At 36.1% G+C, this 25,896-nt stretch overlaps 1 protein-coding gene across 2 annotated transcripts; it reads left to right on the top strand.

Annotated features, from left to right (window-relative positions):
• Nucleotides 1-478: 478 nt before the first annotated feature.
• Nucleotides 479-25,896, top strand: LOC126967774 (cytochrome P450 4g15-like). Of its 2 annotated transcripts, none has more exons than XM_050812461.1 (11): nucleotides 479-616; nucleotides 6,689-6,863; nucleotides 8,562-8,668; nucleotides 11,849-11,936; nucleotides 14,525-14,707; nucleotides 16,027-16,102; nucleotides 18,762-19,020; nucleotides 21,038-21,106; nucleotides 23,919-24,093; nucleotides 25,062-25,241; nucleotides 25,728-25,896. In XM_050812461.1, the coding sequence occupies exons 2-11, from the start codon at nucleotides 6,701-6,703 to the stop codon at nucleotides 25,886-25,888; spliced, it is 1,461 nt and encodes a 486-aa protein (XP_050668418.1). In that variant the 5' UTR covers nucleotides 479-616; nucleotides 6,689-6,700; the 3' UTR covers nucleotides 25,889-25,896. The 2 variants fall into 2 exon arrangements, with proteins under 2 accessions (XP_050668418.1, XP_050668419.1); XM_050812462.1 differs by having other exon boundaries at nucleotides 590-616; nucleotides 6,692-6,863.

Raw genomic sequence — 25,896 nt, 5'->3', positions numbered from 1 at the left:
AATAATAAGTGGCACTGCATTGTAATGGGCAGTGCGTAACAATTACCATAAGCTGAACGTCCTGCTCGTCTCATTCTTTATTTTTAACCGACTTCAAAAAGGAGGAGCTTATCAATTCGATCGGTATGTTTTTGTATGTACACCGATTACTCTGAGATTTATGATCCGATTTACGTAATTTTTAGCAGAATAGATGCCATTTGGTCCCATAAAAAATTACATAGTTTGGCCCAGTAGTTTTCATTTTATGAACATTTTTTATCAAAATTTTTGTTTACCTCGATGATAGTTGCCGCACTTTGCGACTACGCCTGCGGTATCTAGTTGGAGCGCAGCGGAGACCAATCCATAATATAAGGCTAGTATGTTCTAACTCTATATGTCAGAGTCATGTGATATCAATGTCGCGTATCACAACCTTATGTTATATGATACACGTATGATATAATGCTGCGTACATAAAGTTGAACACGGCAAAGATTTATAATAGACGTCACTATCTCTCCGCGTAAGTTCGTTGTGTACAAAATGTTACTCGTATAGCAATTTCGCTGTTTAGTTCTATAAAGTTTTGTATGTTAATGAAATTTATTTGTTAAATATTACAGTTATTAAGGTGAGTTATATTCTTATATTAAATATTTATTATATATTATGAGTCAATATTGCGATACTGACCGGTTATAAATTATATTTTTAGCTTAAATAATACATACACAAAATGGAAAAGTACCTAGTCAAGATTTGTAACTAAAAATAAAATGTATTTTATTCAATAGAAGATTTTATTAATAAACTAGTAGACCCGACAGACGTTGTCCTGTACACACGTCTTAAATCTAAAAAATCGGTCCAGCCGTTAGGAGGATTTCACTAACATACACATGAGCAGGAGAATTATATATGGACGGAATTGAGAATCTAAACCAATCTCAAATTCCCTGGAACACATAAAAAAACATCAAAATCGGTCTAGCCGTTTAGGGGGTAGTTGAATTGTGAATCTAAACCATTCTCGAATCCACCTGAAGACTCACAGAAAGTTTCATTAAAATCAGTCCAGCCGTTTAGGAGGACTTCAATTACAACAGAAGAAGTAAATATTATATTAAGATACATAAAATTTAAGTTATAACATAAGTTTTCTTCAAGTTAAATAATTTCAATATTAAATAGTTCTACTTAGATTAGTTTAAGTTATCACTTTGGTTGGGCGTGGTTTTATCTGTTTTTAAACGCTTTTTACTAACTTTACCTGCATGTATGTTTGTTCGTTTGACTCATACATTTGGCTCATTTGACTCATTTGGGTGCGATTTTGACCCACTTCAAACGGCCAGATTTCGTTCAAACTTCGTTTACTTTATCGAGGACCGAATTATTCCATTTTTCAATTTGCAAAATATGATTTTAATTTAATTTAACTTATGTTATTTTTTCATCTATCGTCGATAAGACAGGAATATATATTAATATTAAATTTCAACCATTATCTTTTCAACCAAAGCGTATTTGTTAGTTTTTTTTTTTAATTGTTTTTATTAAATGTCGGTCTAAAATATTTGAAATATATCTTTATGTATAATTCTGTAACTCAATTTTCCCTGTTCTTGTACACAAACTCGCGGCTTTTCTTTATGTTAGGTATGTAATGGGGGTTAAAATAAATTGAATTAAACAAAACTCAAAAAGCATACATTCAAAACAGTTTCAAACGGCATGGGCGTGGCTTTACCTCGTATGTTTTCCACCCCAATACAAACGGCTGTTCCCAATATTCAGTCATCTCTTACTTGAGATAAAAATCTTAACAATCGTTGACTTTTCTGTCCCAATAAACTTATCGACGGTAACTCACCTTATCCGTGCAAGCCTGTCTGTCAATGGGACGACTTATAGCTTACCAGCGATATAAAGTTTGTATGGAAATTGCATTTCACGCGTCCCAATATAAGGCGATAACAATGACTTATCGGGTATATTGGGACAGCTTCAGATTATTGACAGCTAATTACTGACAGTAGAAGGGAGCAATTTATCTATCTGTAGATAGTATATTGGGAACGGCCGTTATCATGCAACGCGATTTGATCCGTCGCTGTGCGTGCGTCCTTTTCCCTCACACCCGTATATTGGGAACGGCCGTAAGTAAAGAGACAGCACGTGTGAAAAATCGCCCAAAAGAAAATCATGTAAGCGTCATATGTAGGTATCAATTTGTGATTATATTATCAATCAACTGAGTGAAAACATACTCTTGTAAACATTAAATAAATTGCATTAGAACTTAGATAATTTATACGTCTAGATAGAATCTCTTGCTGTTAGACAACCGATAAAAGCAATAGCGCCCTTTTCGTGCTGGAGAGATGAAAATACTATTATTTTTGGCTAAAGGATTCTTTTAAACTATAGAAGCATTTATCTATTAGCCATAATTTAAATTTTTTATGCATTATTGTTTTAGGAATCTCTCTAATATTCTTTGGAAGGTGGATAAAGACCATAATACTCATAATATTTGCGTTATTTTGATGAAGCGCTGTTCTACAGTTGAATAAAGTTTATTAGATTTTGACTTTGGGTATGTTCCGATATGCACTGCGAGCACAGCACAGTGCTAAAACATTGTAGAAAAATTCGTTCCGTTATGGACTGCCAGTATACTGCCGTAGTACCCTAGGGAAATATATAACGTCATAAATCGCCGCCATATTCTACTGTGAGCACTGGCGTTTTCGAGGTAAGGTACTCGCAGTACTTTGATCACGTGATCAGTCAAAACCACTCGAGTGCCTAACGTTTTATAAACAACACCTACAGTTTAATCCCAAATATTTTTAATTTGACAGTACTCCATACATACACTCGAGAAAAATAGACAAATTGAGAAAGATAATTTGATCATTAACACCCAAACAAAACTTATTAATAATACTATTTCTTTAGGCCATTTTATGGAAATACTTCGTATTATATACCTATGGACAAAAGTTAAACATCTTTGCCTATTTCGACATATGGTACTTATTACACCACTAACGTTTTAACTAATTTTATATCTTAATAAAATAATAGTTAAACCCGTGGTGTGAAGACGAGGAAAAAACAATTTCTATCCTTAATCATTCGTTATCTAAACTATCGAGAATGTCGATATCATGAGAATTGAAATTGACACATCACTTATACCAGTTACCTACAGGGTGTAGTAAAACCCTTGGTGTGACCACGAGGAATAAAAATTACTCGTAGTCACACTGGTGTGACCACGAGTCGTGAATGAATTTTTTTGCGACGTTTTCACAGCTGTCAGCTATATTCAAATTCAAATTAAATATTTTTATTCAAAATAGGATGTGATGTCACTTATGGAAAGTCAAATAACTACCACCCATTCCAAAATGAATGCCTCAGGCCTGAGAAGATAGGGCGCAACAAACTCAGCGGGCTTTTTTTTTCATAAAAAAATATGTTTACAAAGGCACATTTTACAATTAAACTTATTATTTAATAGCATGAGGGCAGTCCCTCCATTCCCAATTTGTGATATCATTAAGAAAGTCATTTATGTTATAGTAACCTAGAGGTTAGTTGGTAGACCACACAAATGTTTTTTAACAATTCTTTTGTATAACATAAAACTTTTGTTTTGAACATTTTCTGGGATCCTGTTGTAAAAACATGTACATCGCTCCTCAAAAGACATGCTAACACGACTTAGCCGAGTAGTAGGCATTATAAGCTTATGTCTGTTCCTGGTGTTAACATTATGGTTATGACAGTTTCTAGCAAATTCACTTATGTGCCTATGAACATACATTACATTATCAAGAATATATTGAGAAGCAACAGTCAAGATGTTAATTTCTTTGCATTTTGCTCTTAATGATTCTTTAGGGTTATAAATAGCGCGAATAACCCTCTTCTGCAGCACAAATATTGTATTAATATCGGCAGCGTTGCCCCATAACAATATACCATAGGACATAATACTATGGAAATAACTATGGAAATAACTAAAGTATACTAGTCGCGCCGTATCTTTGTCAGTTAATTGTCTAATCTTTTTAACCGCGTATGCTGCAGAACTATAGTCTAACTAGACGTATAAATGATCTAAACAGTACAAGTATTCCAAAGCTTAAATTTTTTTAAATCACTATTTTATTTTTAAACCAGTCAAACTCATCGCCCTCAGATGACCCTGGTGGCTTTTCTATCGAGAAAATTTGTTTTAGTCAGCTTCGGGCACATATAATATATTAAAATAATAAAGTCAATAATTATGTCTAAAAAAATTTAAAAAACGTTTTGAAAAATGGTTAATTCATTCTATAGTGATAGGTAAAAACTCCAATGATAAATTATAACAAAAACTTCAAATAAATTTAAACAAGAATTAAATTGTCAACAACAATAATTATTAAATATATTGTAAAAAGCGCTTTGTCTTTTTTTACTGTCTATTGTATCTACCTATTCTTTTATACTTCTATAAACCTTTTTTATATATTTTTTATGACAATAAGGGACGAGACGTGCAGGACGTTCAGCTGATGGTAAATGATACGCCCTGCCCATTACCACGCAGTGCCGCTCAGGATTCTTGAAAAACCCCAAAAAATCTGAGTAGCGGCGCTACAATTGCGCTCGTCACCTTGAGACACATGATATTAATTCTCATTTGCCCAGTAATTTCACTAGCTACGGCGCCCTTTAGAACGAAACACAATAATATTTACACATAACTGCATCACCGCAGAAATAGGCGCCGTTGTGGTACCCATAATCTAGTCGGAATCCTGTGCAAAGGAGCCTCCCACTGGTATACTGGTACCTACATTGAAATACTTACAATATTTGATATTATATGTCGCCTAGCTTTCTCTAGCTCTACAGATAAATAAAAAATTTCTATAATCCTAGAATTCGTGAGTTATAAAACGTTTATTTTTATAAAATTTCACTAAATGTAGGTACTAATTTCACAGTGGGAGGCTCCTTTGCACAGGATGCCGGCTAGATTATGGGTACCACAACGGCGCACACTGGTCCCATATCACGAAATCGTGGACTTAGGGTGAGGTTAATCTGAAGGTCAAGGAATCGAACAAATTTTTTTTTGGTAGACTGCTGAAACTATTACAAACACCTTTTACTTATGTATTTTTTCTGATATCCAATAGCTTAAGAGAAAAAAAACATTGAGTTGTTTTTGTATGGAGAAAATTATGTTTTTGTCAATTAGGGGGCGTCCATATATTACGTGAGGTGTTTTTATGAAATTTCTGTAAACTCCCACCCCCCCCTTGTGAGGTTTCGTGAGATTTTATTCAACCCCCCCCTCATCCCCCAATCTCACGTGCGATTTTCCAAAATGGGGGTTTCTTACGTACACGCGTTGGATTGTTATTGTAAAAAGATAAAGAAAATTTGCTTCGTGCTTTTATTTACGACTAGTTAAGAATAGTAATCAATATTGCTGAGAGTTATAAGTGTAATAAAAATTTAACAATAGAATACTTACTTAAATCGTAACTACTGTGATTAAAAAAAGAATATCTACTCTAATTCATTCAGTCCATAGAGAATCATGCACGGTCTCAAGAGAGACTATTGGATCCAACATGTCCATATGATAAAATGGATCAAAATAGTATAATTGTTTTTGGTTTCAATTAGAAAAAAAATTGCGTGATATTTGCCGAGACCCCCCCCCCTCTGCAACGTAAGATTAGATGAAATTTGACTCGACCCCATCCCCCCCTTAAACATCTCACGTAAGTAAGGGTGCGTCCCCCTTACTTGCGTGCTTCATAATTATTTAAAATGAAACTTACTACAGGTCATTCAGGAAGTCACGGCAAACATTTTATTTCCTTACACTTATCTGCAAAAATCTGCGCAAATCCGATTCGCAGTCTATCAAAAAAATCTATTCGATTCCTTGACCTTCAAATTGACCTCACCCTAAGTCCACGATTATACAATATGGCACCAGTGTGCGTAGCCTATTTCTGCCGTGAAGCAGTAATGTGTAAGCATTATTGTGTTTCGGTCTGAAGGTCGCCGTAGCTAGTGAAATTACTGGGAAAATAAGACTTAACATCTTGTAAGTGGCCCTATTTGTGTTTAGGTATGGTCGAGGAACATATTTTTATTTTTATATTTTTATTTAAAATAAGATGTGACATCACTTATTGAAAGTCAAAAACTACCACCCATTCCAAAACCTTTAGCCTTAGACCTGAAAAGACTAGGTGCAACAAACTCAGCGGGCTCTTCTTTTTCATCAAAAAAATATTTTTACAAACTATTATTGTACAATTAAACTTATTATTTAATAGCCTGAGGGCGGTCGCTCCATTCCCAATCTGTGGTATCATTAAGAAAGTCATTTATGTTATAGTAACCTTTACCACACAAACGTTTCTTAACAATTCTTTTGAATAACGTAATACTTTTGTTTTGAACATTTTCTGAGATCTTGTTGTAAAAGCATATATATCGCCCCACAAAAGACTTAGTAGCTCGACTAAGCCGAGTAGTATGCATTATAAGTTTATGTCTGTTCCTGGTGTTAACATTATGGTTATGACAGTTTCTAGCAAATTCACTTATTGCCTATGAACATAAATAACATTATAAAGAATTATACATATTTTAAACACAATTTTCGTTTCAGAAGGACAACGTCATGATAATTTGGATTCCAGGATGCTTAGCATTCATGAGTTTCATATATATGATCTATTGGAGATGGACACACCGACGTATTTTAAAGTTAGCTTCTCTAGTTCCCGGCCCTCCGTCTTTGCCAATTTTAGGCAACACGCTCATGTTACTAGGTAATCCAGAAGGTAAGCAAAAAGAGGTGAGATAGACCCTTAAAAACTATTTTTACTGATCGTTTCGAAATTATTTGCAATGTAGTCGTGTTTGGCACAAGCGGATTTTCCATTTACCCCTGGAGCATACTATCTGTTCTGTATTTAAAAGTACCCCCTTCGTTGTGGGCCACTGATTTGTTATGGAGCAGAATCGTCTAATCAAGTGTATCTGCTATAGAATAATAGGATATTAGAAATAGATTGACTACGAATTTGACCGACTGGCCAAACGATAATGGTGCCTCTTCATAATTGGCGACTAAAGGCAATTACACGCGAGCACGATCGTGTAGATGGCTTATTCGCTTCTAGTCGACGATCATCGTTTATAACAAAGAGTATAATAATATATAGGGAAAAGACAGCCCTCTCTACGCAGTATGAGCTGTCTATTTGAAAACTAGCGCCATCTGGAGATTGGCCCCGAAAATAACTATATATATGCTCGAAATTATAAAATTCATATTTAATGTTGTGACGCAATTAAATAACTAACTCTACTTTTTAATGTAGGTATTGCGATTTTTTACCATGTTGAAATTGCGCGTAGAGTTAGTTATTTAATTTTGTCACAACATAGAACATAAAGAACAGATTTAGTAGTGTAAATATGCAAAATGGATCACGAGAGCTACATACATGCGCAAACGCTTTTTCGTCTCTTTAAGGCGTCTGTCCCACCCCTGGTATATAATCGTCCGAGTGATCGTGGCGATCGGTGACTTGTGGTTTTTCGGGTTCGCATCAAAGGGAATTCGCGTGTAGTTGCGTGCGCGTGCCCACACGATCGCCGGTCATTCATTCACTGGAGGACACTGGACAGTAAGCGAAACTAGTAACTAGGATTAAGTTTTATTTGCCCAATAACTAGCTACGGCGCCCTTCAGACCGAAACATAGTAATGCTTACACATTACTGCTTCACGGCAGAAATAGGCGCCGTTGTGTTACACATAATCTAGCCGGCATCCTGTGCAAAGCAGCCTACCACGGATCTTTCGACATTAAGTAATAGGCCTCCCCCAATTTCTTCCACTTATCTCTATCTGGAGCTAGCCTTCTCCATCCTGTTGGTAAATTTCGAGAGTTTTCACAGGATTTTCACATTTCGAGAGTACCACTCTATTACGTTCTTTGTCCGACATCATTATATGTCCAGTCCAATGCCATTTGAGTTTTCTTATTAAATTGAAACTTTTATTACATCGTCTCAAACTTTTTCGTCTGTGTGTTGCATGTCGCGTGACGGTCGGGCGGCGCCTATAGTTCGCAGCAGCTGACCTTGTATTATATAGACTATTACTCATTTAGTTGGAGACATAGTCTACTTTTATTATTTCCCATTGTCATTCCAATTTTCAAAGTACAAAAATTAAGATTGATAAAGCGATTTTTATACCCTTAATGGAATATTGTTCCAAAAGTTTTTAGTTAAATGTCTATAATGTGAAAAAAAGTTTCACTTTTACCGTGGTTTCATAAAACCACACAATCCTTTTTTTTCTTATATCTTCGCTCACCTTTATTATTTTTGAGGTTTTCCACTGAGCAGCCTTATGTTTATAGTTATATGGGTCCTAAACAGTTAAACAGATATTATAATCTTATTTAAAATTTTGCCACAGACTATAAATTTAATTAAATCACTAACGAGTTAATTCATCTTCAGAGTATCTAAACAAAATGGCGGATATGCTTTATCAATATGGCGACTACGTAAAGTTTTGGCTCGGTCCGGAGTTATTTATTTTTGTGAAAAATCCACTTGATATTAGGGTAAGTTTATTTTATTAAAATGAGCTTTTTTTATAGAATTATTTAAACCTTTTTATACATATTGGTAACGCCAGTTGTCCAAATAACAAACAACCTTTTCCTTAACCCCTTACACCTTTATCCTAGCAACTTAGCCGGTACAAGTTAAGAATAAACCGCGAGCCGCGACATCTATGGTAGTATGGCGTAACACACATTCCGTCAAGTAACCGCACGCGAAGGTTGAGCTCCCGCAACATTTAAGTATAAATCCAGGAACGTATTCCTGTTGATTTGCCGCCGTGAGATCGGAGTGATTTCTTCGTTAAGTGTCCCGCGATATATATCTCGGAGATTTATTTGGATTTAAAATCGGGCGTCACGGTGTTGGTATCCTCCATGTTGTTTTAAGTCGATCAGTGCGCACAACTCGCGCGGGCGCTAGCTTGAAGACGACTGCGACTTCTCAATAAGCGCTCTACTGATGGATGATAACTAACTTCAATCACGTCACCGACAGTGACGTACACAGTGACAACTTCAAACACACTTTGAAAGATGACGTTCGCCATCAGTTCAGCCCAATACACAGAGTAGAATATAATCATACATGCCATATTACTTTTATATTCTAATTCTCCGACATATATATTGTGGTTGGTGGTGAATATAGAAGAACCCAGGATCTTGCAGAAGAGGTGAGTAACGGCTATTCCCTTTACTCCAATGATTCCTGTTCTGTTCACCTGAGTACCCTTTCTATTAATACAGTCCACTCTAAATTCCCTGGCGCAACCACATATAACCACAAATAACAAATCAAAAATATACACACTTTATGCTTAATACACTCTAGATTTTTTTTATTGTTGTTTTATCAGTAATTAGTCTTTGCACTTTATTCTCAGAATCGGCTAAGCCCAGTAAAATGTTTTATCACTGATGTATTGGAGCAGGTTGTTACCAAATACCTGTTAAATATTTAGTGATTTTTTTATTGTAATGGACTCACTAATACAAAAGTCAACTTGGTTGAAATTATATAAAGGACTCGGCGCCGTGATATTAGCAAGTGAAGCACCTTTATGCTAGTGTGTGTGCGTTTACGGGGGATACTAGTTACACAATTTTTTCATCCTTAAATAATCATATATCCACAAATACTTTTATATTATTGTTTTTACACTTTTTCACAACCCACAACGCCATTTTTAAAATATTTTATTGCGACGCAAACTGATCTGTGACAGACGATGGCAAATCTCATAATGGTGGCCAATCGGCTTGTATTAGTGTAAGTGTATGCGTGGGGCTATGTATTTACACGTTTACCGGCTTGTTTTGGTGCCTCAATGTTATACTTGTTGTTATATGTTATAGATATGTTTACTACTCCATGGGGCGCTCTTAATTTTTTGTATGGAAGAGGATTTGATTGATTAGGACTAAGGAACATACCCTAAGATCTCATGGGAAGTGACACCAAACAATGAATGAATGTACGCGCTTTGTGTACTCATATCATATGCTCTTGGAAACACCGTGTAAGGGTGTTCGTTACAAAACCTGGTGTTTACGGGTTTCTGGAATTCGAGTGTAATCCGGAGATTTTATTGTTTCTGCGTGATAACGAACCGTTCACTAAGTATAAGCCCTTGGAGTTCGAATTGCACGTTTCAAATCGTGTATGAATAAAAAAAAACTCGCTTTAGCAATCTTTTATGAGAATAAGTGACGAGACGTACCAGGTTTTCACCAGATGGTAAGTGAGCCCCTGCTCATTGGTGTTATTAGTTACGCTCAGGATTTTACAAAAACACAAAAAAAAATTCACATTAATTGCATAGGTATAAAAATATTCAAAAAAACGATTTTAACTAAAAGTCCTAAACCAAACCTAGAACCGTAGAATATTGCAGCGATAATAGTCTAAGCCTAGAATGTATTTTACAAAAAATAAATAGACAAGTTTTTCAATATTTAAAGAAGCTTGAATTTAAAGAAAACACTAACCAAAGAGGATGTAAACACTACATAATAAAAGGCAGGACTGCCAGTAAGTAAAAATTTAAATTTAGTTTAGTATGAAACGTAGCAGTCATTTAACATAAGTTTGAAATAGCAGTAATTACAGTATGGCGATTGGCGACGACGTATAATCCGGCAAATTTTGAAAGCGAACAGTAATTGCTTGAAACGTAGTGGATTTTGGCTATCTCCATTTTGATGTGAAACATCTATAGCCGCACGTAAAACCGATTTCTGGCGTGGCGACGCATGCCGTGGCGACGCGTCGCCTTGTCACAGTAATACCGTCCTCAGAGGCAACATCGAATATAACTATTACCGAAGTCACTGATTAAACGTTAATTTTAATTCGTAAATTTTTGTATTTAATGAAAATAAATGTTTATTCAATAAATAGTCATCGTTATCTGGAAAAAAATCGTAATATTTTATTTTATCATTATGACATATTTAGTTCCTATCACAATATGTTATTTTCTGCATATTACTTTTAAAAAATAATGTCGATGTTTCACATCTGCCAGGCGTCCCGTCACGGCTCACTTTTTTTTTTACAAGATTATAGCCGTCATCTGTTAATCTATCAATGAGTTCACGATTCATACAATCGAGTGAATCTCTTTCTTCTTAGAGAGTTTCGCTACGCTGCAGGTAGGAAGTACCTGTGACAATTTGTCCAATGCACTCGTCACTTTGAGATGACTACGGCGCCTCTCAAAACGAAACACGAATACAGCTGCTTGACGGCAGAAAAAATCATCTGCAAAACACTAATAATATAATAATACTAGTAACCGTTGTATTGCCGATATTAAAATCGCGATACAAAAGTAACTGTTGATCGTAGATGGGTGAAAATTTGAAGTTGTATGTATTTTTTAATGATGACTCATAATCAAACAAATTTAAAAAAAACGTGGACACGTTGGCGTGGACCACCCTTAAAATTTAGGGGGATGAAAAAAAGATGTTGTCCGATTCTCAGGCCTACCCAATATGCACTCAAAATTTCATGAGAATCGGTCAAGCCGTTTCGAAGGAGTTTAACTACAAACACCGCGACATGAGAATTTTGTATATTAGATGATGACTAATAATATTATGATGACTAAAATAAAAACAATATATATACAAATATCGAATTCATTCCTTAATTTTAGATTTTATTTTTAGCATATTTTGACTAGCAACCACGTGAATCAAAAGGGGCCGTCGTATGATTGCATCGTACCATATATTGGAAGAGGAATTCTGACAGGAGGTACGTACGTCATTCCATCCATCAGCGATTTAGTATGTCAATTATGTTTCTTATTCTTTGTATGGCCTGTTTGTTCGTGTTAGTTTATCTTCGCGAAAAGGCCAAGGCTTATCCATCAAATATGAACAGCTGTCATCTTTGGTCTGTCGCACCTCAGTATCAGCTCGATCCATTTAACTGCGTGCAATGCAGAGCAGCTTGAATTGTCAGGGATCCAGTGCTCTGTGACCGGCTGAATCACTTGGCGTTGATTAGAGACGTCGTTTCATTGTGTATTTTCTACCGCATTTATCACGGGGTATTCAGAAGAGCTGTTTCACCTGATTCCTGCCGCTGAATTCCACCTTCTCACGACATGCCACAAATTAGGATATCATTCCCAACATCTAGATGTGTGGCGATCCTCCACAGTGCGGTTTTCAAGGAGATTTCTTCCACATACTACAAAACTGGGGTGTTTCCGGGACGATACGACATGGGTACCTTCAAAAAAAGCGCGTACACCTTCCTTAAAGGCCGGCAACGCTCCTGTGGTTCCTCTGGTTTTGCAAGAGAATGTGAGCGACGGTGATCACTTTAAACCAGGTGACCGCTCGTTTGTCCTCCTATTCCATAAAAAACTTTCAACAAAAAACAACCGACTTCAAAAATGTTATTCCAAAACAATAGATATAATGTCTCAAGCACATCTCACCTATTACTCTGTATCTAGTAACAAACCTATCTTGGATGACACCGACTCCAAAAATTCCGGTAAAAAAAAGCTGTGGGTACAAGACAACGATATATTTAATACAATATACTTACTTCGCACCTCAATAAGGCTACTGGAAACCCAAGCGCTGGCACCTACTTCGGTCAACGGATCAGCCTAGCTATCCAACGCGGTAATGCTGCCAGTATTCTTGGTACGCTTCCACGTAATGATAGTTTTAATTTTATGTAGTCATAGTATTGTAAATCTTAATATATATAAATTACGTGACACGTTGTTTGTCCGCGATGGACTTCTAAACTAATGAACGGATATTAATGGGGATTACTTCATGGAGTGTAGTTTAGTCCAACTTGAGAGATAGGATAGTTTTTATATCCATTTGGGACCCAAAATTATTTTTATTTTCATTATTTGTTTTGTATGGACATATTTTGAATGAGAGAATTTAGTGACGCACGGGTTGACAGTTCCGCTGTGAAACAATTTCATTTTAAACACACGGAGCATATTTTACGAAATAATTCTTGATGTTTTGAAATATTATTGGCAAATTCCTATAAAACAGTATTTTTTTTAGTATCTACAGAACAACGTCTGTCGGGGCAGCTAGTATAGTTATAAGATTTGTTCTGTATGAATCATTGTATTTGTTGGTTGCAATTAGTAAATGTGACAGTAATCACGACCATCATGTTCACGAAGCATCGCGGTTACACAAACAATTAATTCAAGCTCTAAAGGTTGATGGATCCAATATACGATAACTCTTATTTATACAGGTCATTCTTTATTACTTTTTATGAAATACCATGCTGTTGCATGATGCAGCACTTTACAAACTAATTTATATTACAGCCATTGTAAAATACTCTATTTGATTGAAAAGAGTGGACGTTGAGTTTCTTGTATGTTATCTCGAGCTCAATTTTTTACGCACATAATATGGTAAATTCAGTATTTTAAAAGAAATATGCATCCAATATACGATAATTTATATTCATACATTTAATTCTTTATTATTTTTCATGAAGTAATTTATATTATTCAAACTTGACTCGTATATTCGATGCAGCACCTTACAAACTTATTTTTTATGTAAATTAAAGCCATTGTAAAATACTCTATTTGATTGAAAAGAATGGCCGTTGAGTTTCTTGTACGTTCTTCTAGTGATCTCAACTTTTTTTTATAGTTTTGTAGTGACGATTCAAAAGTGCTTAGTTTAAGCCTAATATTTGAATAAAGTATATTTGACTTTGGCTTTAGGGAGCGTCCATAAATTACGTGAGGTGTTTTTTTTAATTTTCTGTCCCTCCCTCCCCCCCTGGTGAGATGTCGTGAAATTTTATTCAACCCCATCTCCCACTCTCACGCGAGATTTTTCAAAATGTGGGTTCAAAAATTGCTTCGTGCTTTTCTTTACGACTACTTAAGAGTTATAAGTGAAGTAAAAATTTAACAATAGAATACTTAAACCTTAACTACTTTGATTAAAAAAAGAATATCTACTCTAATTCAGTTCATGGAGAATCATGCGCGGTCTCAAGAGAGACTATTGGAACCACATTGTTCATATGATTAAATGGATCAAAATAGTATATTTTTTTTTGTTTCAATCAGAAAAGAATTGCGTGACATTTGCCGAGACCCCCCCTCTCTCCAACGTAGGATTAGATCAGAATTGACTTGACCCCCCCCCCCCCCTAAACATCTCACGTAATTTATGGACGCCCCCTTACTTATTAAGTCATTATATTTTATGACCTTCTTCATATCTTTGTCGTAAACATTTTTCATCATACTCTTTAACCAACAACTTCAATTCATTCTTTCTAATTCATAGTAAAAAATTTGATCTTTCACTGCGCAGGGCCGACCTGGCGATTGTACAGGAAAATAGCAAACCCTGCTTACGGCAAGAAGGCAGTGGACGCGTTTAGTAAAGTATTCAATGTAGAAGGTAAAGATTTGGCCAGAGTACTTGCCTCCAAGGATGACAAGACCTTCAATGTATACTTCGACGTCCTGCACTGTACGACACAGTCCGTTTGTCGTGAGTAAAAAATTTCTGTTTATTAGTGATGATGGTCGTATAACAAAGAACAGTAAGGCCCAAAGTCACTGGACAAAGCCCAAATGATTGCGAAACTGAAGTGGCAGTGGACAGGGCACATAATTCGACGGACAGATGGCTGGTGGGGCAGTTAAGTCCTCGAATGGCGACCACGTACCCGAAGACGCAGTGTTGGTAAACCTCCCACAAGATGTACCGACGATCTGGTCAAGATCGCCGGAGTATGGATGAGGGCAGCGCAGGACCCATCGTCGTGGAAATCTTTGGTCTTTGTCCAGCAGTGGTCGTCTTCCAGCTGATGATGATGATGGTCGTATATTCTGTTTATTAGAGTAAAAATCGATTAAACAAGTCTTTTATTGACAACCGGTTATTTCTAACAATATTGGGTTTATTAAGATCTAAAATTGTATATTAATATGTATTAACAGTGTCGTATTCAGTATATAGCTAATCAATGTATAAGGGCTGTATCTCATGAGGCAGTACTACCAATGCGAGGATCCTTTGCACAGGATGCCGGCTAGATTATGAGTACCACAACGGCGCCTATTTCTGCCGTGTAGCAGTTATGTGTAAGCGGTATTGTGTTTCGGTCTGAAGTGCGCCGTAGCTAGTGAAATTACTGGGAAAATGAGACTTAAAATCTGTCTCTAGGTGAAGAGTGCAATTGTAGTGGCCCTCAGAGATTTTCTGTTTTTCAAGAAACCTGAGCGGTACTGGATTGTAATGAGCAGGGCGTATCAATTACCATCAGCTGAACGTCCTGCTTTTTTCGTCCTTTATTGTCATAAAAAAAATATCAAGAGGAATTCATAATTCGCTTGATCATGGTATAATTTTATTTGTTATGTTTAATGTATTGTTGGGGGTTAACTATACTGTTTTCGGGCGATAAATTTTATTTTACTTATCCGTTAATCATTCTATTCATTTATTTAAGTCTATATAAAGCACGACTAGCAACAGCCTAAGGGGCTTCCTAACGGTTAGAAGGAAGCCCACAAATCTCTTACGGCCGTTTTGAATAACCTATCAATCCTTAGTTTAACTTACGGATACATTGCTGTCACCGTTTAATGACCAGATCTTATCAATATAGTAATAGTTCAATGCTTTATCGGCCGTTTTCAATAACCTATCTTTTCTTAGTTTAACTTACGGATACATTGCTGTCACCGTTTAATGACAAGATCTTATAATGTATCCGTAAATAGAGATACGTTATTGAACACGGCCGTTAGCCTTTTCCGCGTTATAACTCAATGTCACCCTAAACTGTTATATTTTTTTTTCAGAAACTTTAATAGGACTATCGAAAGAGGACAGTGTAAATGTGACAAATTTAGAAGAAGTCATTCTAGGAACGCAAAAGTAACTATTATCATAATAATTTTTAATTATTGCTCAAAAAGTAAATAAGATAGATCTAGTCATAAAAGGCATTTATTTTCTCAAAATTGATTCCTTTAGAATTCTTTTTGATGTCATTTCTTATACTACTCGATACTACTACCGCTTCGGAAACAAATGGCGCTCTGAGACAGAAGAAGCGGCGCAAGAAACTCTCCCAGCATTCTTTTTTTTGCGCTCTTTTCAATAAAAATATACAATATTGTACAGTCATTTCTATCGCTATAAAATAATCACAATCTAGTCCCAGGCTGTCCGATCATTTAGATATTCAGCAGTGGAGTAATAGGATTTACGACAGAGCCATTTTTTTATAAAACATTTAAATTTATTTATAGATAATGCCTGAACAGTGGCTGGGACTTTATTGTAGAAGTGTATACATTTACCCTTAAAGTTATTTTGTATCTTATGAAGCCTACTAGAATGAGTTACAAGCAATCCCTTATTTCTAGTGTTATAATAATGAAAATCACAATTAAGAGCAAAAAGGTGACGATTTTTGTGAACATATATTAAATTTTCATAAATGTACTGACAATGAACAGTCATAATATTTATTTCTTTAAATTTTTCTTTGAGAGACTGTCTATAACCAAGCTGATATATAGCACGAACAGCTCTCTTTTGCAGTGCAAACACTATATCAATGTCAGCAGCATGACCCTTCAGATTATTGACAGTTAATTACTGACAGTAGAAGGTAGTAATTTATCTCGATCTGTAGATAGTATATTGGGTACGGCCGTTAGAGAACATCGCAATGGCTGACTCCAGGTCAAACGCTGCTTGACAAATGTTTGGTAGTCACTTCATGGTGTGGTTCACTACAGCTTCCTCAGATCAGGTCAAGAAATAATAACACCAGATGTGTATAGTACTGAACTTCAAACATTTTTTACGAAACTCGTAGTCAAACTGGCTCATGCGTCATGCTCGTGAACGGGCGCTGCGTGTGGTGGCAGGATGATCCTGTTGCCGGAGACTCGGTTTCAGATTCTTAGAGTTATTGTGTGTATATTATATGTATGGATGTATACATATTTATTTATTTATAATCGCTTATAAAATACTCACAGAATACCTTTATTGATTTATGGTGTATGTGGATGATGCAGCTATTGTACTCAATAACTTTTGTATTAATTTACATTTACTTTTTTGACTTTCTCGTGTAAGACATTGACTATTTGACGTTTGAGTGTGTTTGTTGCATCATTTTGCATTTAACATATTATATTGTAATTGAAATGATTTGTAAATCTTGATATAAAAGAGTCGCAATGAGTTTTTTGCCACTTCTTCTCATTAGCTAAACCGTTTACGAAGTAGCGGTAGATTCAATAAGATTTTTTTTTTTTTTAACATTCATAAGTGTCATTTCCGTGACCTACGTGAATAAACTGATTTTGATTGATTTGACAGCTCCGAATCGTTTACCAATCTTGATCGTTATTCCTCTATGATATCGCAAGACCTTACACGGCTTGAAAAACCCTTTTAACTTAACAGGAACATTTCTCGAACAGAAATCCTTAGATTTCATCTGCACTCGCACGATCTGGCCCCAATTGACAATATTTTATTCTCCGATATGGACAATTTTTACTACTTCAGTAAATTTCTTTTCAAGAAGAAATACAAAATGTCTTCACATAGTTTATTGGGTCCCGGTTTCCAAGACATGATACAGCATACGAAAATAGCATTAAATTCATTCAATTTAATTAACCCGCGAGGTGCCAATCAGACGTCCGACGTCTGCAAACAAGCCGAAACACTTCAAAAGCAATAAATTTTATTGTAACACGAGCCCTATGAAATTGGCGTCGGTAGCGCGCGGCGGCTTAAGATGGGCATGTGCGCCACGCGCTTTGTGGCAGCTTAGCCAGTGACGGGTTAATAGAGCACGGCAATACTTCAAGCCGGCCCACATTCTAGCGCTCTACAAAGCGCAGGTTCGGCCACACATGGAGTATTGCTGTCATCTCTGGTTTGGCGCACCCAGTATCAGCTCAATCCATTTGACCGCGTGCAACGCAGAGCAGCTCGAATTGTTGGGGACCCAGTGCTCTGTAAACGGCTGGATCATTTGGCGTTGCGTAGAGATGTCGCTTCATTGTATGTCTTATCGCATTTATCACGGGGAGTTTTCCAAAGAGTTGTTGAACCTGATTCGTGCCGCCGAATTCCACCTTCGCCACAAGTTAGGATATCATCCCCACCATCTGGATGTGTGGTGGTCCTCCACAGTGCGGTTTTCAAGGAGCTTTCTACCACATACTACAAAGCTGTGGAACAAGCTTCCTTGTGCGGTGTTTCCGGGACGATACGACATTGGTAAAAAATAGCGCGTACACCTTCCTTAAAGGCCGGCAACGCTCCTCTGATTCCTCTGGTGTTGCAAGAGAATGTGGGCAGCGGTGATCACTTAACACCAGGTGACCCGTACGCTCGTTTATCATCCTATAAATCCATAAAAAATTATCCGCTATTGTAAAGATTTTAAGAAAATACTTGGCAGTTTCTTTAGATTACTTACAATTAATGATTATTAATAAAATAATTATTCTACAATGTCTGCTATCAGTTCATATAATAATAAAAGTCTCTTTTTCAGTATATACACTGAAATGTTCTCAAAAATGACCCGATGGTGGTTGCAAATACCATTAATATATTGGCTCACCGGCAACGCTAGTAAACAGGGCAAATTTATAAATGAAATCGACGGAATGGTGTCGGATATGTTACAGAAAAGACGTAAAGCAATTACCACAGCTGCGCCACATGACGTATTCGGTGTTATAGACCGTTTCATTTTTTGCGGCCTTAGTGATGATGAGATAAAAAGACAGACATTTGCCCTATTCACAACAGTAAGTAATGACTAGAGACCGGATTATATGCAAATGCATATTGCATATGCTTTTGCATATTTCGTACCTTTACAGAGGTAGTTGCATATTTTAGAAAAAACAAATAATTATGCATATTTAAGCTCGATCTCGCTCATCGTTCGATGCTTTTCATAGTACACCCAAACATTGCACTCAAATTTAAATTTTGTCCAATAACCTCAGTAGAACGCTCCTTTTCCGCTTACAAAAATTTACTAAGCGATCGTAGACACAATTTATCTACTGAACATTTAGAACAGTACTTAGTAGTACATATTTTTAAAGGTAAATCTTAAATTTCATTGTTACCTAAGTAGATATATATTGTAAAAGTTTTTTTCACAAATACAATTGTCAGTACAAAAAAAAAATATTTAGAAATATGACTTTTTTTTTCCTGTTTAATTGTATGCATATTTTGACCCTTTTTTTGGATTTTCGTGCATATTTTAGCAATTTTACTTGCATATTTGCATGCATATTTTGGGCATTTTATGTAGCATATAATCCGGTCTCTAATAATGACAGTCTTAGACTAAGGTTTAATTTCTTTCTAAAAAACTTATCGTTACTTTAAAAAACATTCAGCACACTAAATTACTAAATTAAATGTTAATTTACTTAGTAAGAAATGCACGAAATTCTTAATTACACTTTTTATTAGTGTCTATATTATTCCGACTCGTACATCACTACGATAGAAAGCATTAGCTTTAATAGATTAAGATTGGTCTCCGCTGCGCTCCAACTAGATACCGCTGGCGTAGTCGCAAAGTGCAACAGCCCGTACTCGAGCAATGTGTGACGCTGACGGGTCACATGTTTTGTTTTGTAAAACTAAAATGCCGGGTTGAGTAGTAGAACTTCGTAAAAATTATACTACAAGAAATAAGAAAGACACTGGGATCACATAGCATCAGTAATTATTTTTTATTTCATTAATTTGAATGTAAAAATAACACGAAGCGTATGTTACAATATTTGAAAGATGCCATTGAGTGTCAAGATGCCACGCACACTAGCATCTAATAGTTGCCGTAATAAAAAGCTATTGTTCTTAGGTAGTGCTGTATCTAGTTGGAGACCAATCATTTATCTCAGGATATAATATTTTCTTTGAGTAAGGCTTCGCTCGAAATAAACTCGGCGCGACTAAAATGCATACTATCTCATCCAACATCATGTGCGAAAGTGATACACGCTGTAAAGAGTGTATGAAGCTAGTGCGCTCAGTTATAATAAATATTGACGAAACGCCATTAAATATTTTGAAAAAAGCACTGAATGTCAAGTTCAAAATAAAATTATTTGAATTTTTAAGTGTTAATTAATTATGAGATATTATAATATGGAAAGTATGAGAGTGAAAGAAGAGTGAGAGAGAAGAGAGAGCAGGAAACATGGTGAATGGAGCTTTACACTCCTTTATGAACAGTCAGAAGGTGTCTAATAAGGCTCGTTTGGCTGTGCTGGTTCCAACACTCATACACGGAAGTGAATGCTGGGTATGGCAGAAGAAACATGAAAGCAGAATAAATGCAGTTGAGATGAGAGCGTTAAGAAGTATGATAGGGGTTAAACTGAGCGACAGAATAAGAAATAGTGAGATAAGGAAACGTTGGGGTCTGAAAGAAGATGTTGTGACACAAATTGAGAAAGGTATGCCGAGATGGTTTGGTCATGTCGAGAGAATGAATGAAGAACGATTGACGAAAAAAGTTTATAAGGCCAGTGTGAATGAAAGTGTTGGAAGAGGTAGACCTAGGCGGACGTTTCAAGATCAAATCAGGGACGTCTTGAATGAAAGTGGACGAAGCGAAACAAGTATGTAAGGATCGTAGCAAGTGGAAAGAAGTGGTCTTTGCCTACCCCTACGGGAAAGAGGCAAGATTTTATGTTTGTATGTATGTAATTAATTATCTAAAAGGTAAAGGTAAGTAGGAAGATTACCATCTCAAAATTTGGGCTATATTATATAATTTTTGTTTTCTTTCAGAGCCAAGAAGCGTCTGCAAAAATTGCATCAGGCGTTTTGTTATTCCTAGCTCATCTTCCCGTTTGGCAGGTAATGTTTTTTTTATAGTATATCCTTACATTAACGATTAGTCTCCAACTGGATACAGCACTACCTAAGAGCAATAGCCTTTTCATTACGGCAACTATTAGATGCTTGTGTGCGTGGCATCTTGACACTCAATGGCATCTATCAAATTTTGTTACATACGCTTCGTGTTATGTTACATTGAAATTAATAAAATACAAAATACTTACTGATGATATGTGATCACAGTGCCTTTCTTATTTCTTGTAGTATCATATATTCATCAACGCCACATATTGTTTGAGCCTGGCTCGAGTACGCCCACTTGGGCGTTGTATTAGTTGCCGAACTTTGCGACTACGCCTACGGTATACAGTTGGAGCGCAGCGGAGACCAATCCTTAATAAGAAGTCTACCCTAATATATACTAAATTGAACGATCTACTAAAACAAATAATCAAGTGGCAATGGACAAGTCGCTGGCTATCAAGTGACAACCACGGATCGGATGTCGAAGTACGGAACTGCTGAAATGGACTAATGACCTTATAAAGATACTAGCTGCCCCGACAGACGTTGTCCTGTTCATATTAAAAAAAAATCTTGCGGATGTAATTTCGAAAAATACTAAGCTGACCTCTACTCGGCGAAAGGAATATTCCTACCAAATTTCAAGTCTCTACACCTAATGGTTCCCAAGATATCGTGATGAGTGACTATATACGTGGAAATCTCTTATATATATAGATGATATAAAATAAAATTTGAAAAACAAAATTTTATGAACGATTCGGGACTCGAACCCACGACCTCAGGCTTTCCGCTCACGGTTCATTCCGCTCAGTTGGTTAGAGCACTGGCTCTAACCAACTGAGCCAACCGTTCGACTGACGCATCGTCATAAAATCTTGTATGCCCTGTTCAACTCTCAGGTTGTGGCTTCAGAAGTAAGGGTTATCACTTAAAAAAAATCAACAAATTGTTAAGATATGATATGATAAGACTTTATGGGAACCGTTGTGGAAATCAGACCTTGTGAAAGCGCATTTTCATCAGTGGAAATCTTGTAATAGATCACTCTTGGTTATACTATCTTGTAACAATAGCCAAATCACACATATACCTTATATGTACGCACTTGTTGAAGGTAACCAAAAACATCGCGCATAGAAGGTCATTCCATAGATTCCTTGAAAACCACCCTGTGGTGAAACGGCACTCATCCAGACCGGGAATATGATAATCAGGAATCAGGTGAAACAGCTCTTCGAAACATCAGGATAGACTGGTATACCTTTGACCAGAAAAGGCGTTATAAAAGCTCAGGAGAAAGGTCATCATCATCATTATCAAAGGTCCACTTCTGGACAAAGGTTAGAGATCTCCAGGACGATCAGTCCTGCGCTGCCCTCATCCAATGTATTCCGGAGATCTTGACCAGATCGTCGGTCCATCTTGTGGGGGGTCTACCAACACTGCGTCTTCCGGTACGTGGTCGCCATCCGAGGACCTAAATTTAATATTTTGCAGGCATTAAAACCTTAATAAAAGATATCTTATTTCAATGAACGTAGCTCATTGAATGATGCCGTCCCTTTAGCGTTCGAATTATTAAGATCTTTTTGCCCGAACAGCTTTATGGATTTTTCTGTTGGCTAAAGTATAAGATTTAAGGGCATAAAAAGGCATAAAAGGCGTTTATTTTCTCAAAATTGATTCCTTTAGAATTCTTTTTGGTGTCATTTCTACTACACACAACTACTAGATACTACTACTGCTTCGGAAACAAATGGCGCTCTGAGAGAGAAGAAGCGGCGCAAAAAACTCTCCCAGCATTCTTTTTTTGCACTCTTTTCAATAAAAATATACAATATTGTACAGTCATTTCTATCGCTATAAAATAATCGCAATCTAGTCCCAGGCTGTCCGATCATTCAGATATTCAGCAGTGGAGTAATAGCATTTACGACAGAGCCATTTTTTTTATAAAACATTTAAATTTATTTATAGATAATGCCTGAACAGTGGCTGGGACTTTATTATAGAAGTGTATACATTTACCCTTAAAGCTATTATGTATCTTATGAAGCCTACTAATTCTAGTAGGCTTCATAATAGTTACAAGTAATTCTAGTTACAAGCAATCCCTTATTTCTAGTGTTATAATAATGAACGATTTTTGTGACCTTTTTGCCCTTAATAGTGATTCTCATTATTATTAAAGAGCTATAAGCACATATAGAATGTACCCTTTCATCAATGTAGGTATCCCTTAGACCTTTTTTATTGCAGATATCAAAGGGTTACTACCATTATTCGGTTTGCTTTTCGTAACACACGTATACACTTTTATAATAAAGTCCCAGCTACTGTTCAGGCATTATCTATATGTGTATAAATAAATAAATTTAAATGTTTTATTAAAAACGGCTCTGTCGTAAATCCTACTACTCTACAGCTGAATATCTAAGTGATCGGACAGCCTGGGACTAGATTATGATTATTTTATAGCAATAACAATGACAGTACAATATTGTATATTTAATTAAAAAGAGTGCAAAAAAAATGCTGGGAGAGTTTCTTGCGCCGCTTCTTGTCTCTCAGAGCGCCATTTCTTTCCGAGGCGGTGGTAGTGTTAGAAATGACATCAAAAAGAATTCTAAAGGAATCAATTTACAGAAAATGACCTTTTATGCCTTTTTAACGCTAACCCTTACTAAAGATCGCTATATCAAAGGCAAATCTCTAAGCACCTTGGTTTTGTAGCTATCCAAGTGCATCGGTAACTTGTATCTTTAGTTGCTATATATTGACAAATTATTGTTTATCTTTTTAGAAAAAAGTCTATGAAGAAATTGTCGAAGTTCTGGGAACGGATGCTACGGATGTTTCTGAGGAAAGCTTGAAGAAACTTCATTATTTGGACATGGTTTACAAAGAAGTACTAAGATATTTGTCGATAGCAGCCCTCATCCAAAGGAAGGTTGAAAAGGACATCACTATAAGAAATGGTATTCTATTATTTAAACGCCAGTGTTCAACGCTAGTTTTTGGCTCTATGATCTATGTTGTATCTATGATCAAATACGTCGCGCTACCGTAGTCATGTGTTCGCAGGAACAGATGTTACTTTTCCAAGATTGAAGTTCAGCTTTTCAATAAAGTTGCAAAATGCTTTTAATCGAGTCATCCTTGTGAATCTGTGAAAGCTATTGTTTCCAATTTTTCTTTCGTTTTACCAGGTTCCTATCAATTTCGTATAAATTCTTAAATATAAGTCCTATTTAGACACAAATTTATGATGAGTTACGATCTATTTTTATTCATCATATCGTTTGTGTCGTAGTTAATATAACAATAGAACACCTTGGGCATGCCCGAATCGAGGCCACACACTTTTATTAATATAAAAAAAAAACATAGTACATCGAGATCAACACACAGCCTCACTTAAGGCGCTATAGTCCTAAAAACTAACATTTTTGAGAATCTACTTAAAATACTTCTACAAATACTACGGTTCCAATTTTTTGGCATGTTTATCTTCATTTCTTTATCTAAATTATGGCAGTTTCGAAAACACGATTAAGAAAAATAAATCTCTATAGCTTTATTTTTTGAAAAATAGGCGTTTTTATTTGAATTGTTTTATATTATCATAAAACTATGATAGCTATCTACACAAAACTTATTTTAATCCATAGTTTATAAGTATTTATAAATTTTCTTCGTTGGTTTTATCAATACGCTTTGTGAATTATTTTATATCAATCTTTTTCGTAATAAACCAAACGCAACGCCATGGTTGCATGCTCGCTTATACCAGCAGATAACAACTGTTCTTCTTAGGAATTTATTTTCCGATGTGGTGGTGTGGTATATTATAACTTCAATAAGTAAATGTTAATGAATTGGAATTTTGATCAAAGTTTTCCGCTTTCCGTATTAGGTAAATACTGTATCTATTTTAAAATTGCAGGTGAATTAACGATTCCAGCTGGAGCTGTTGTTGTTATCCCGATCCACGAACTCCACAGGGATCCAAGATTCTGGGACGATCCGTACAAAGTGAAGCCAGAAAGATTTCTGCCAGAAAACTCTAGAGAAAGAGATCCCAACGCGTTTGTACCCTTTAGTTTGGGCCCCATGGATTGTTTAGGTAACGTTACAACGTAAAATATTTTATGTAATTGTCATATAATCGGAACTTTGAGCTTTTTTCGCCTAAATATTGTGCCAAGAGTCCGTCGCGTCATTTCATCTCTATTGTATCCTTTTCCCATCCAGGCTATAGCATATTCTACCAGCATTTACCAGTGAGGGAGGCTCCTTTGCACAGAGTTCCGGCTAGAATTTGGGACCATAACGGCGCCTATTTCTGCCGTGAAACAGTAATGTGTCATTATTGTGTTTCGGTCTGAAGGGCTTTTGGGGCAATCAATAAATAAGTTCAGTAGTTTATGAGTAAACAGAAGATCCAGGAGTTCCCTACGTTCATCCAATGTGGTCATTTTGAAGAAGAAAATCATCGTACCTTTAAAACTACTTAATTATATCAAAATAATTAACTAGCGATATAAAAGTACTTAGTGCAACTCTACATTCTATTTTTGAATAGTTTTTTTTAAATCTAGTGTGTCCCCAGGTCGAGTGTATGCAACAGCTCTTATCAAAACAATTGTAGTCCAAGTGCTGCGTCGTGTGGAGCTTGAAGCTGATGGAAACATTGAAGACCTGGATCTTCACATCGCTATTTCTGTGAAATTCGCAAAGGGCTACAACTTACGAGCACGCCCTAGGAAATAAGCTCAAAA

This window comes from Leptidea sinapis, chromosome 13, assembly GCF_905404315.1.
Source record: "Leptidea sinapis chromosome 13, ilLepSina1.1, whole genome shotgun sequence".
Classification (NCBI taxonomy): Eukaryota; Metazoa; Arthropoda; class Insecta; order Lepidoptera; family Pieridae; genus Leptidea; species Leptidea sinapis.
The sequence above is the reverse complement of the archived record's forward strand: the minus strand, read 5'-3'. Positions and strand labels throughout refer to the sequence as shown.

Bases quoted from the DNA above. Each gene is read 5' to 3' on its own strand.
- LOC126967774 (XM_050812461.1), top strand. From the start codon at position 6,701: ATGATAATTTGGATTCCAGGATGCTTAGCATTCATGAGTTTCATATAT. The intron at 19,021-21,037 runs GTAAGTAATGAC...GTTTTCTTTCAG, and splicing joins CATTTGCCCTATTCACAACA to AGCCAAGAAGCGTCTGCAAA. The intron at 25,242-25,727 runs GTAACGTTACAA...GTGTGTCCCCAG, and splicing joins GGGCCCCATGGATTGTTTAG to GTCGAGTGTATGCAACAGCT.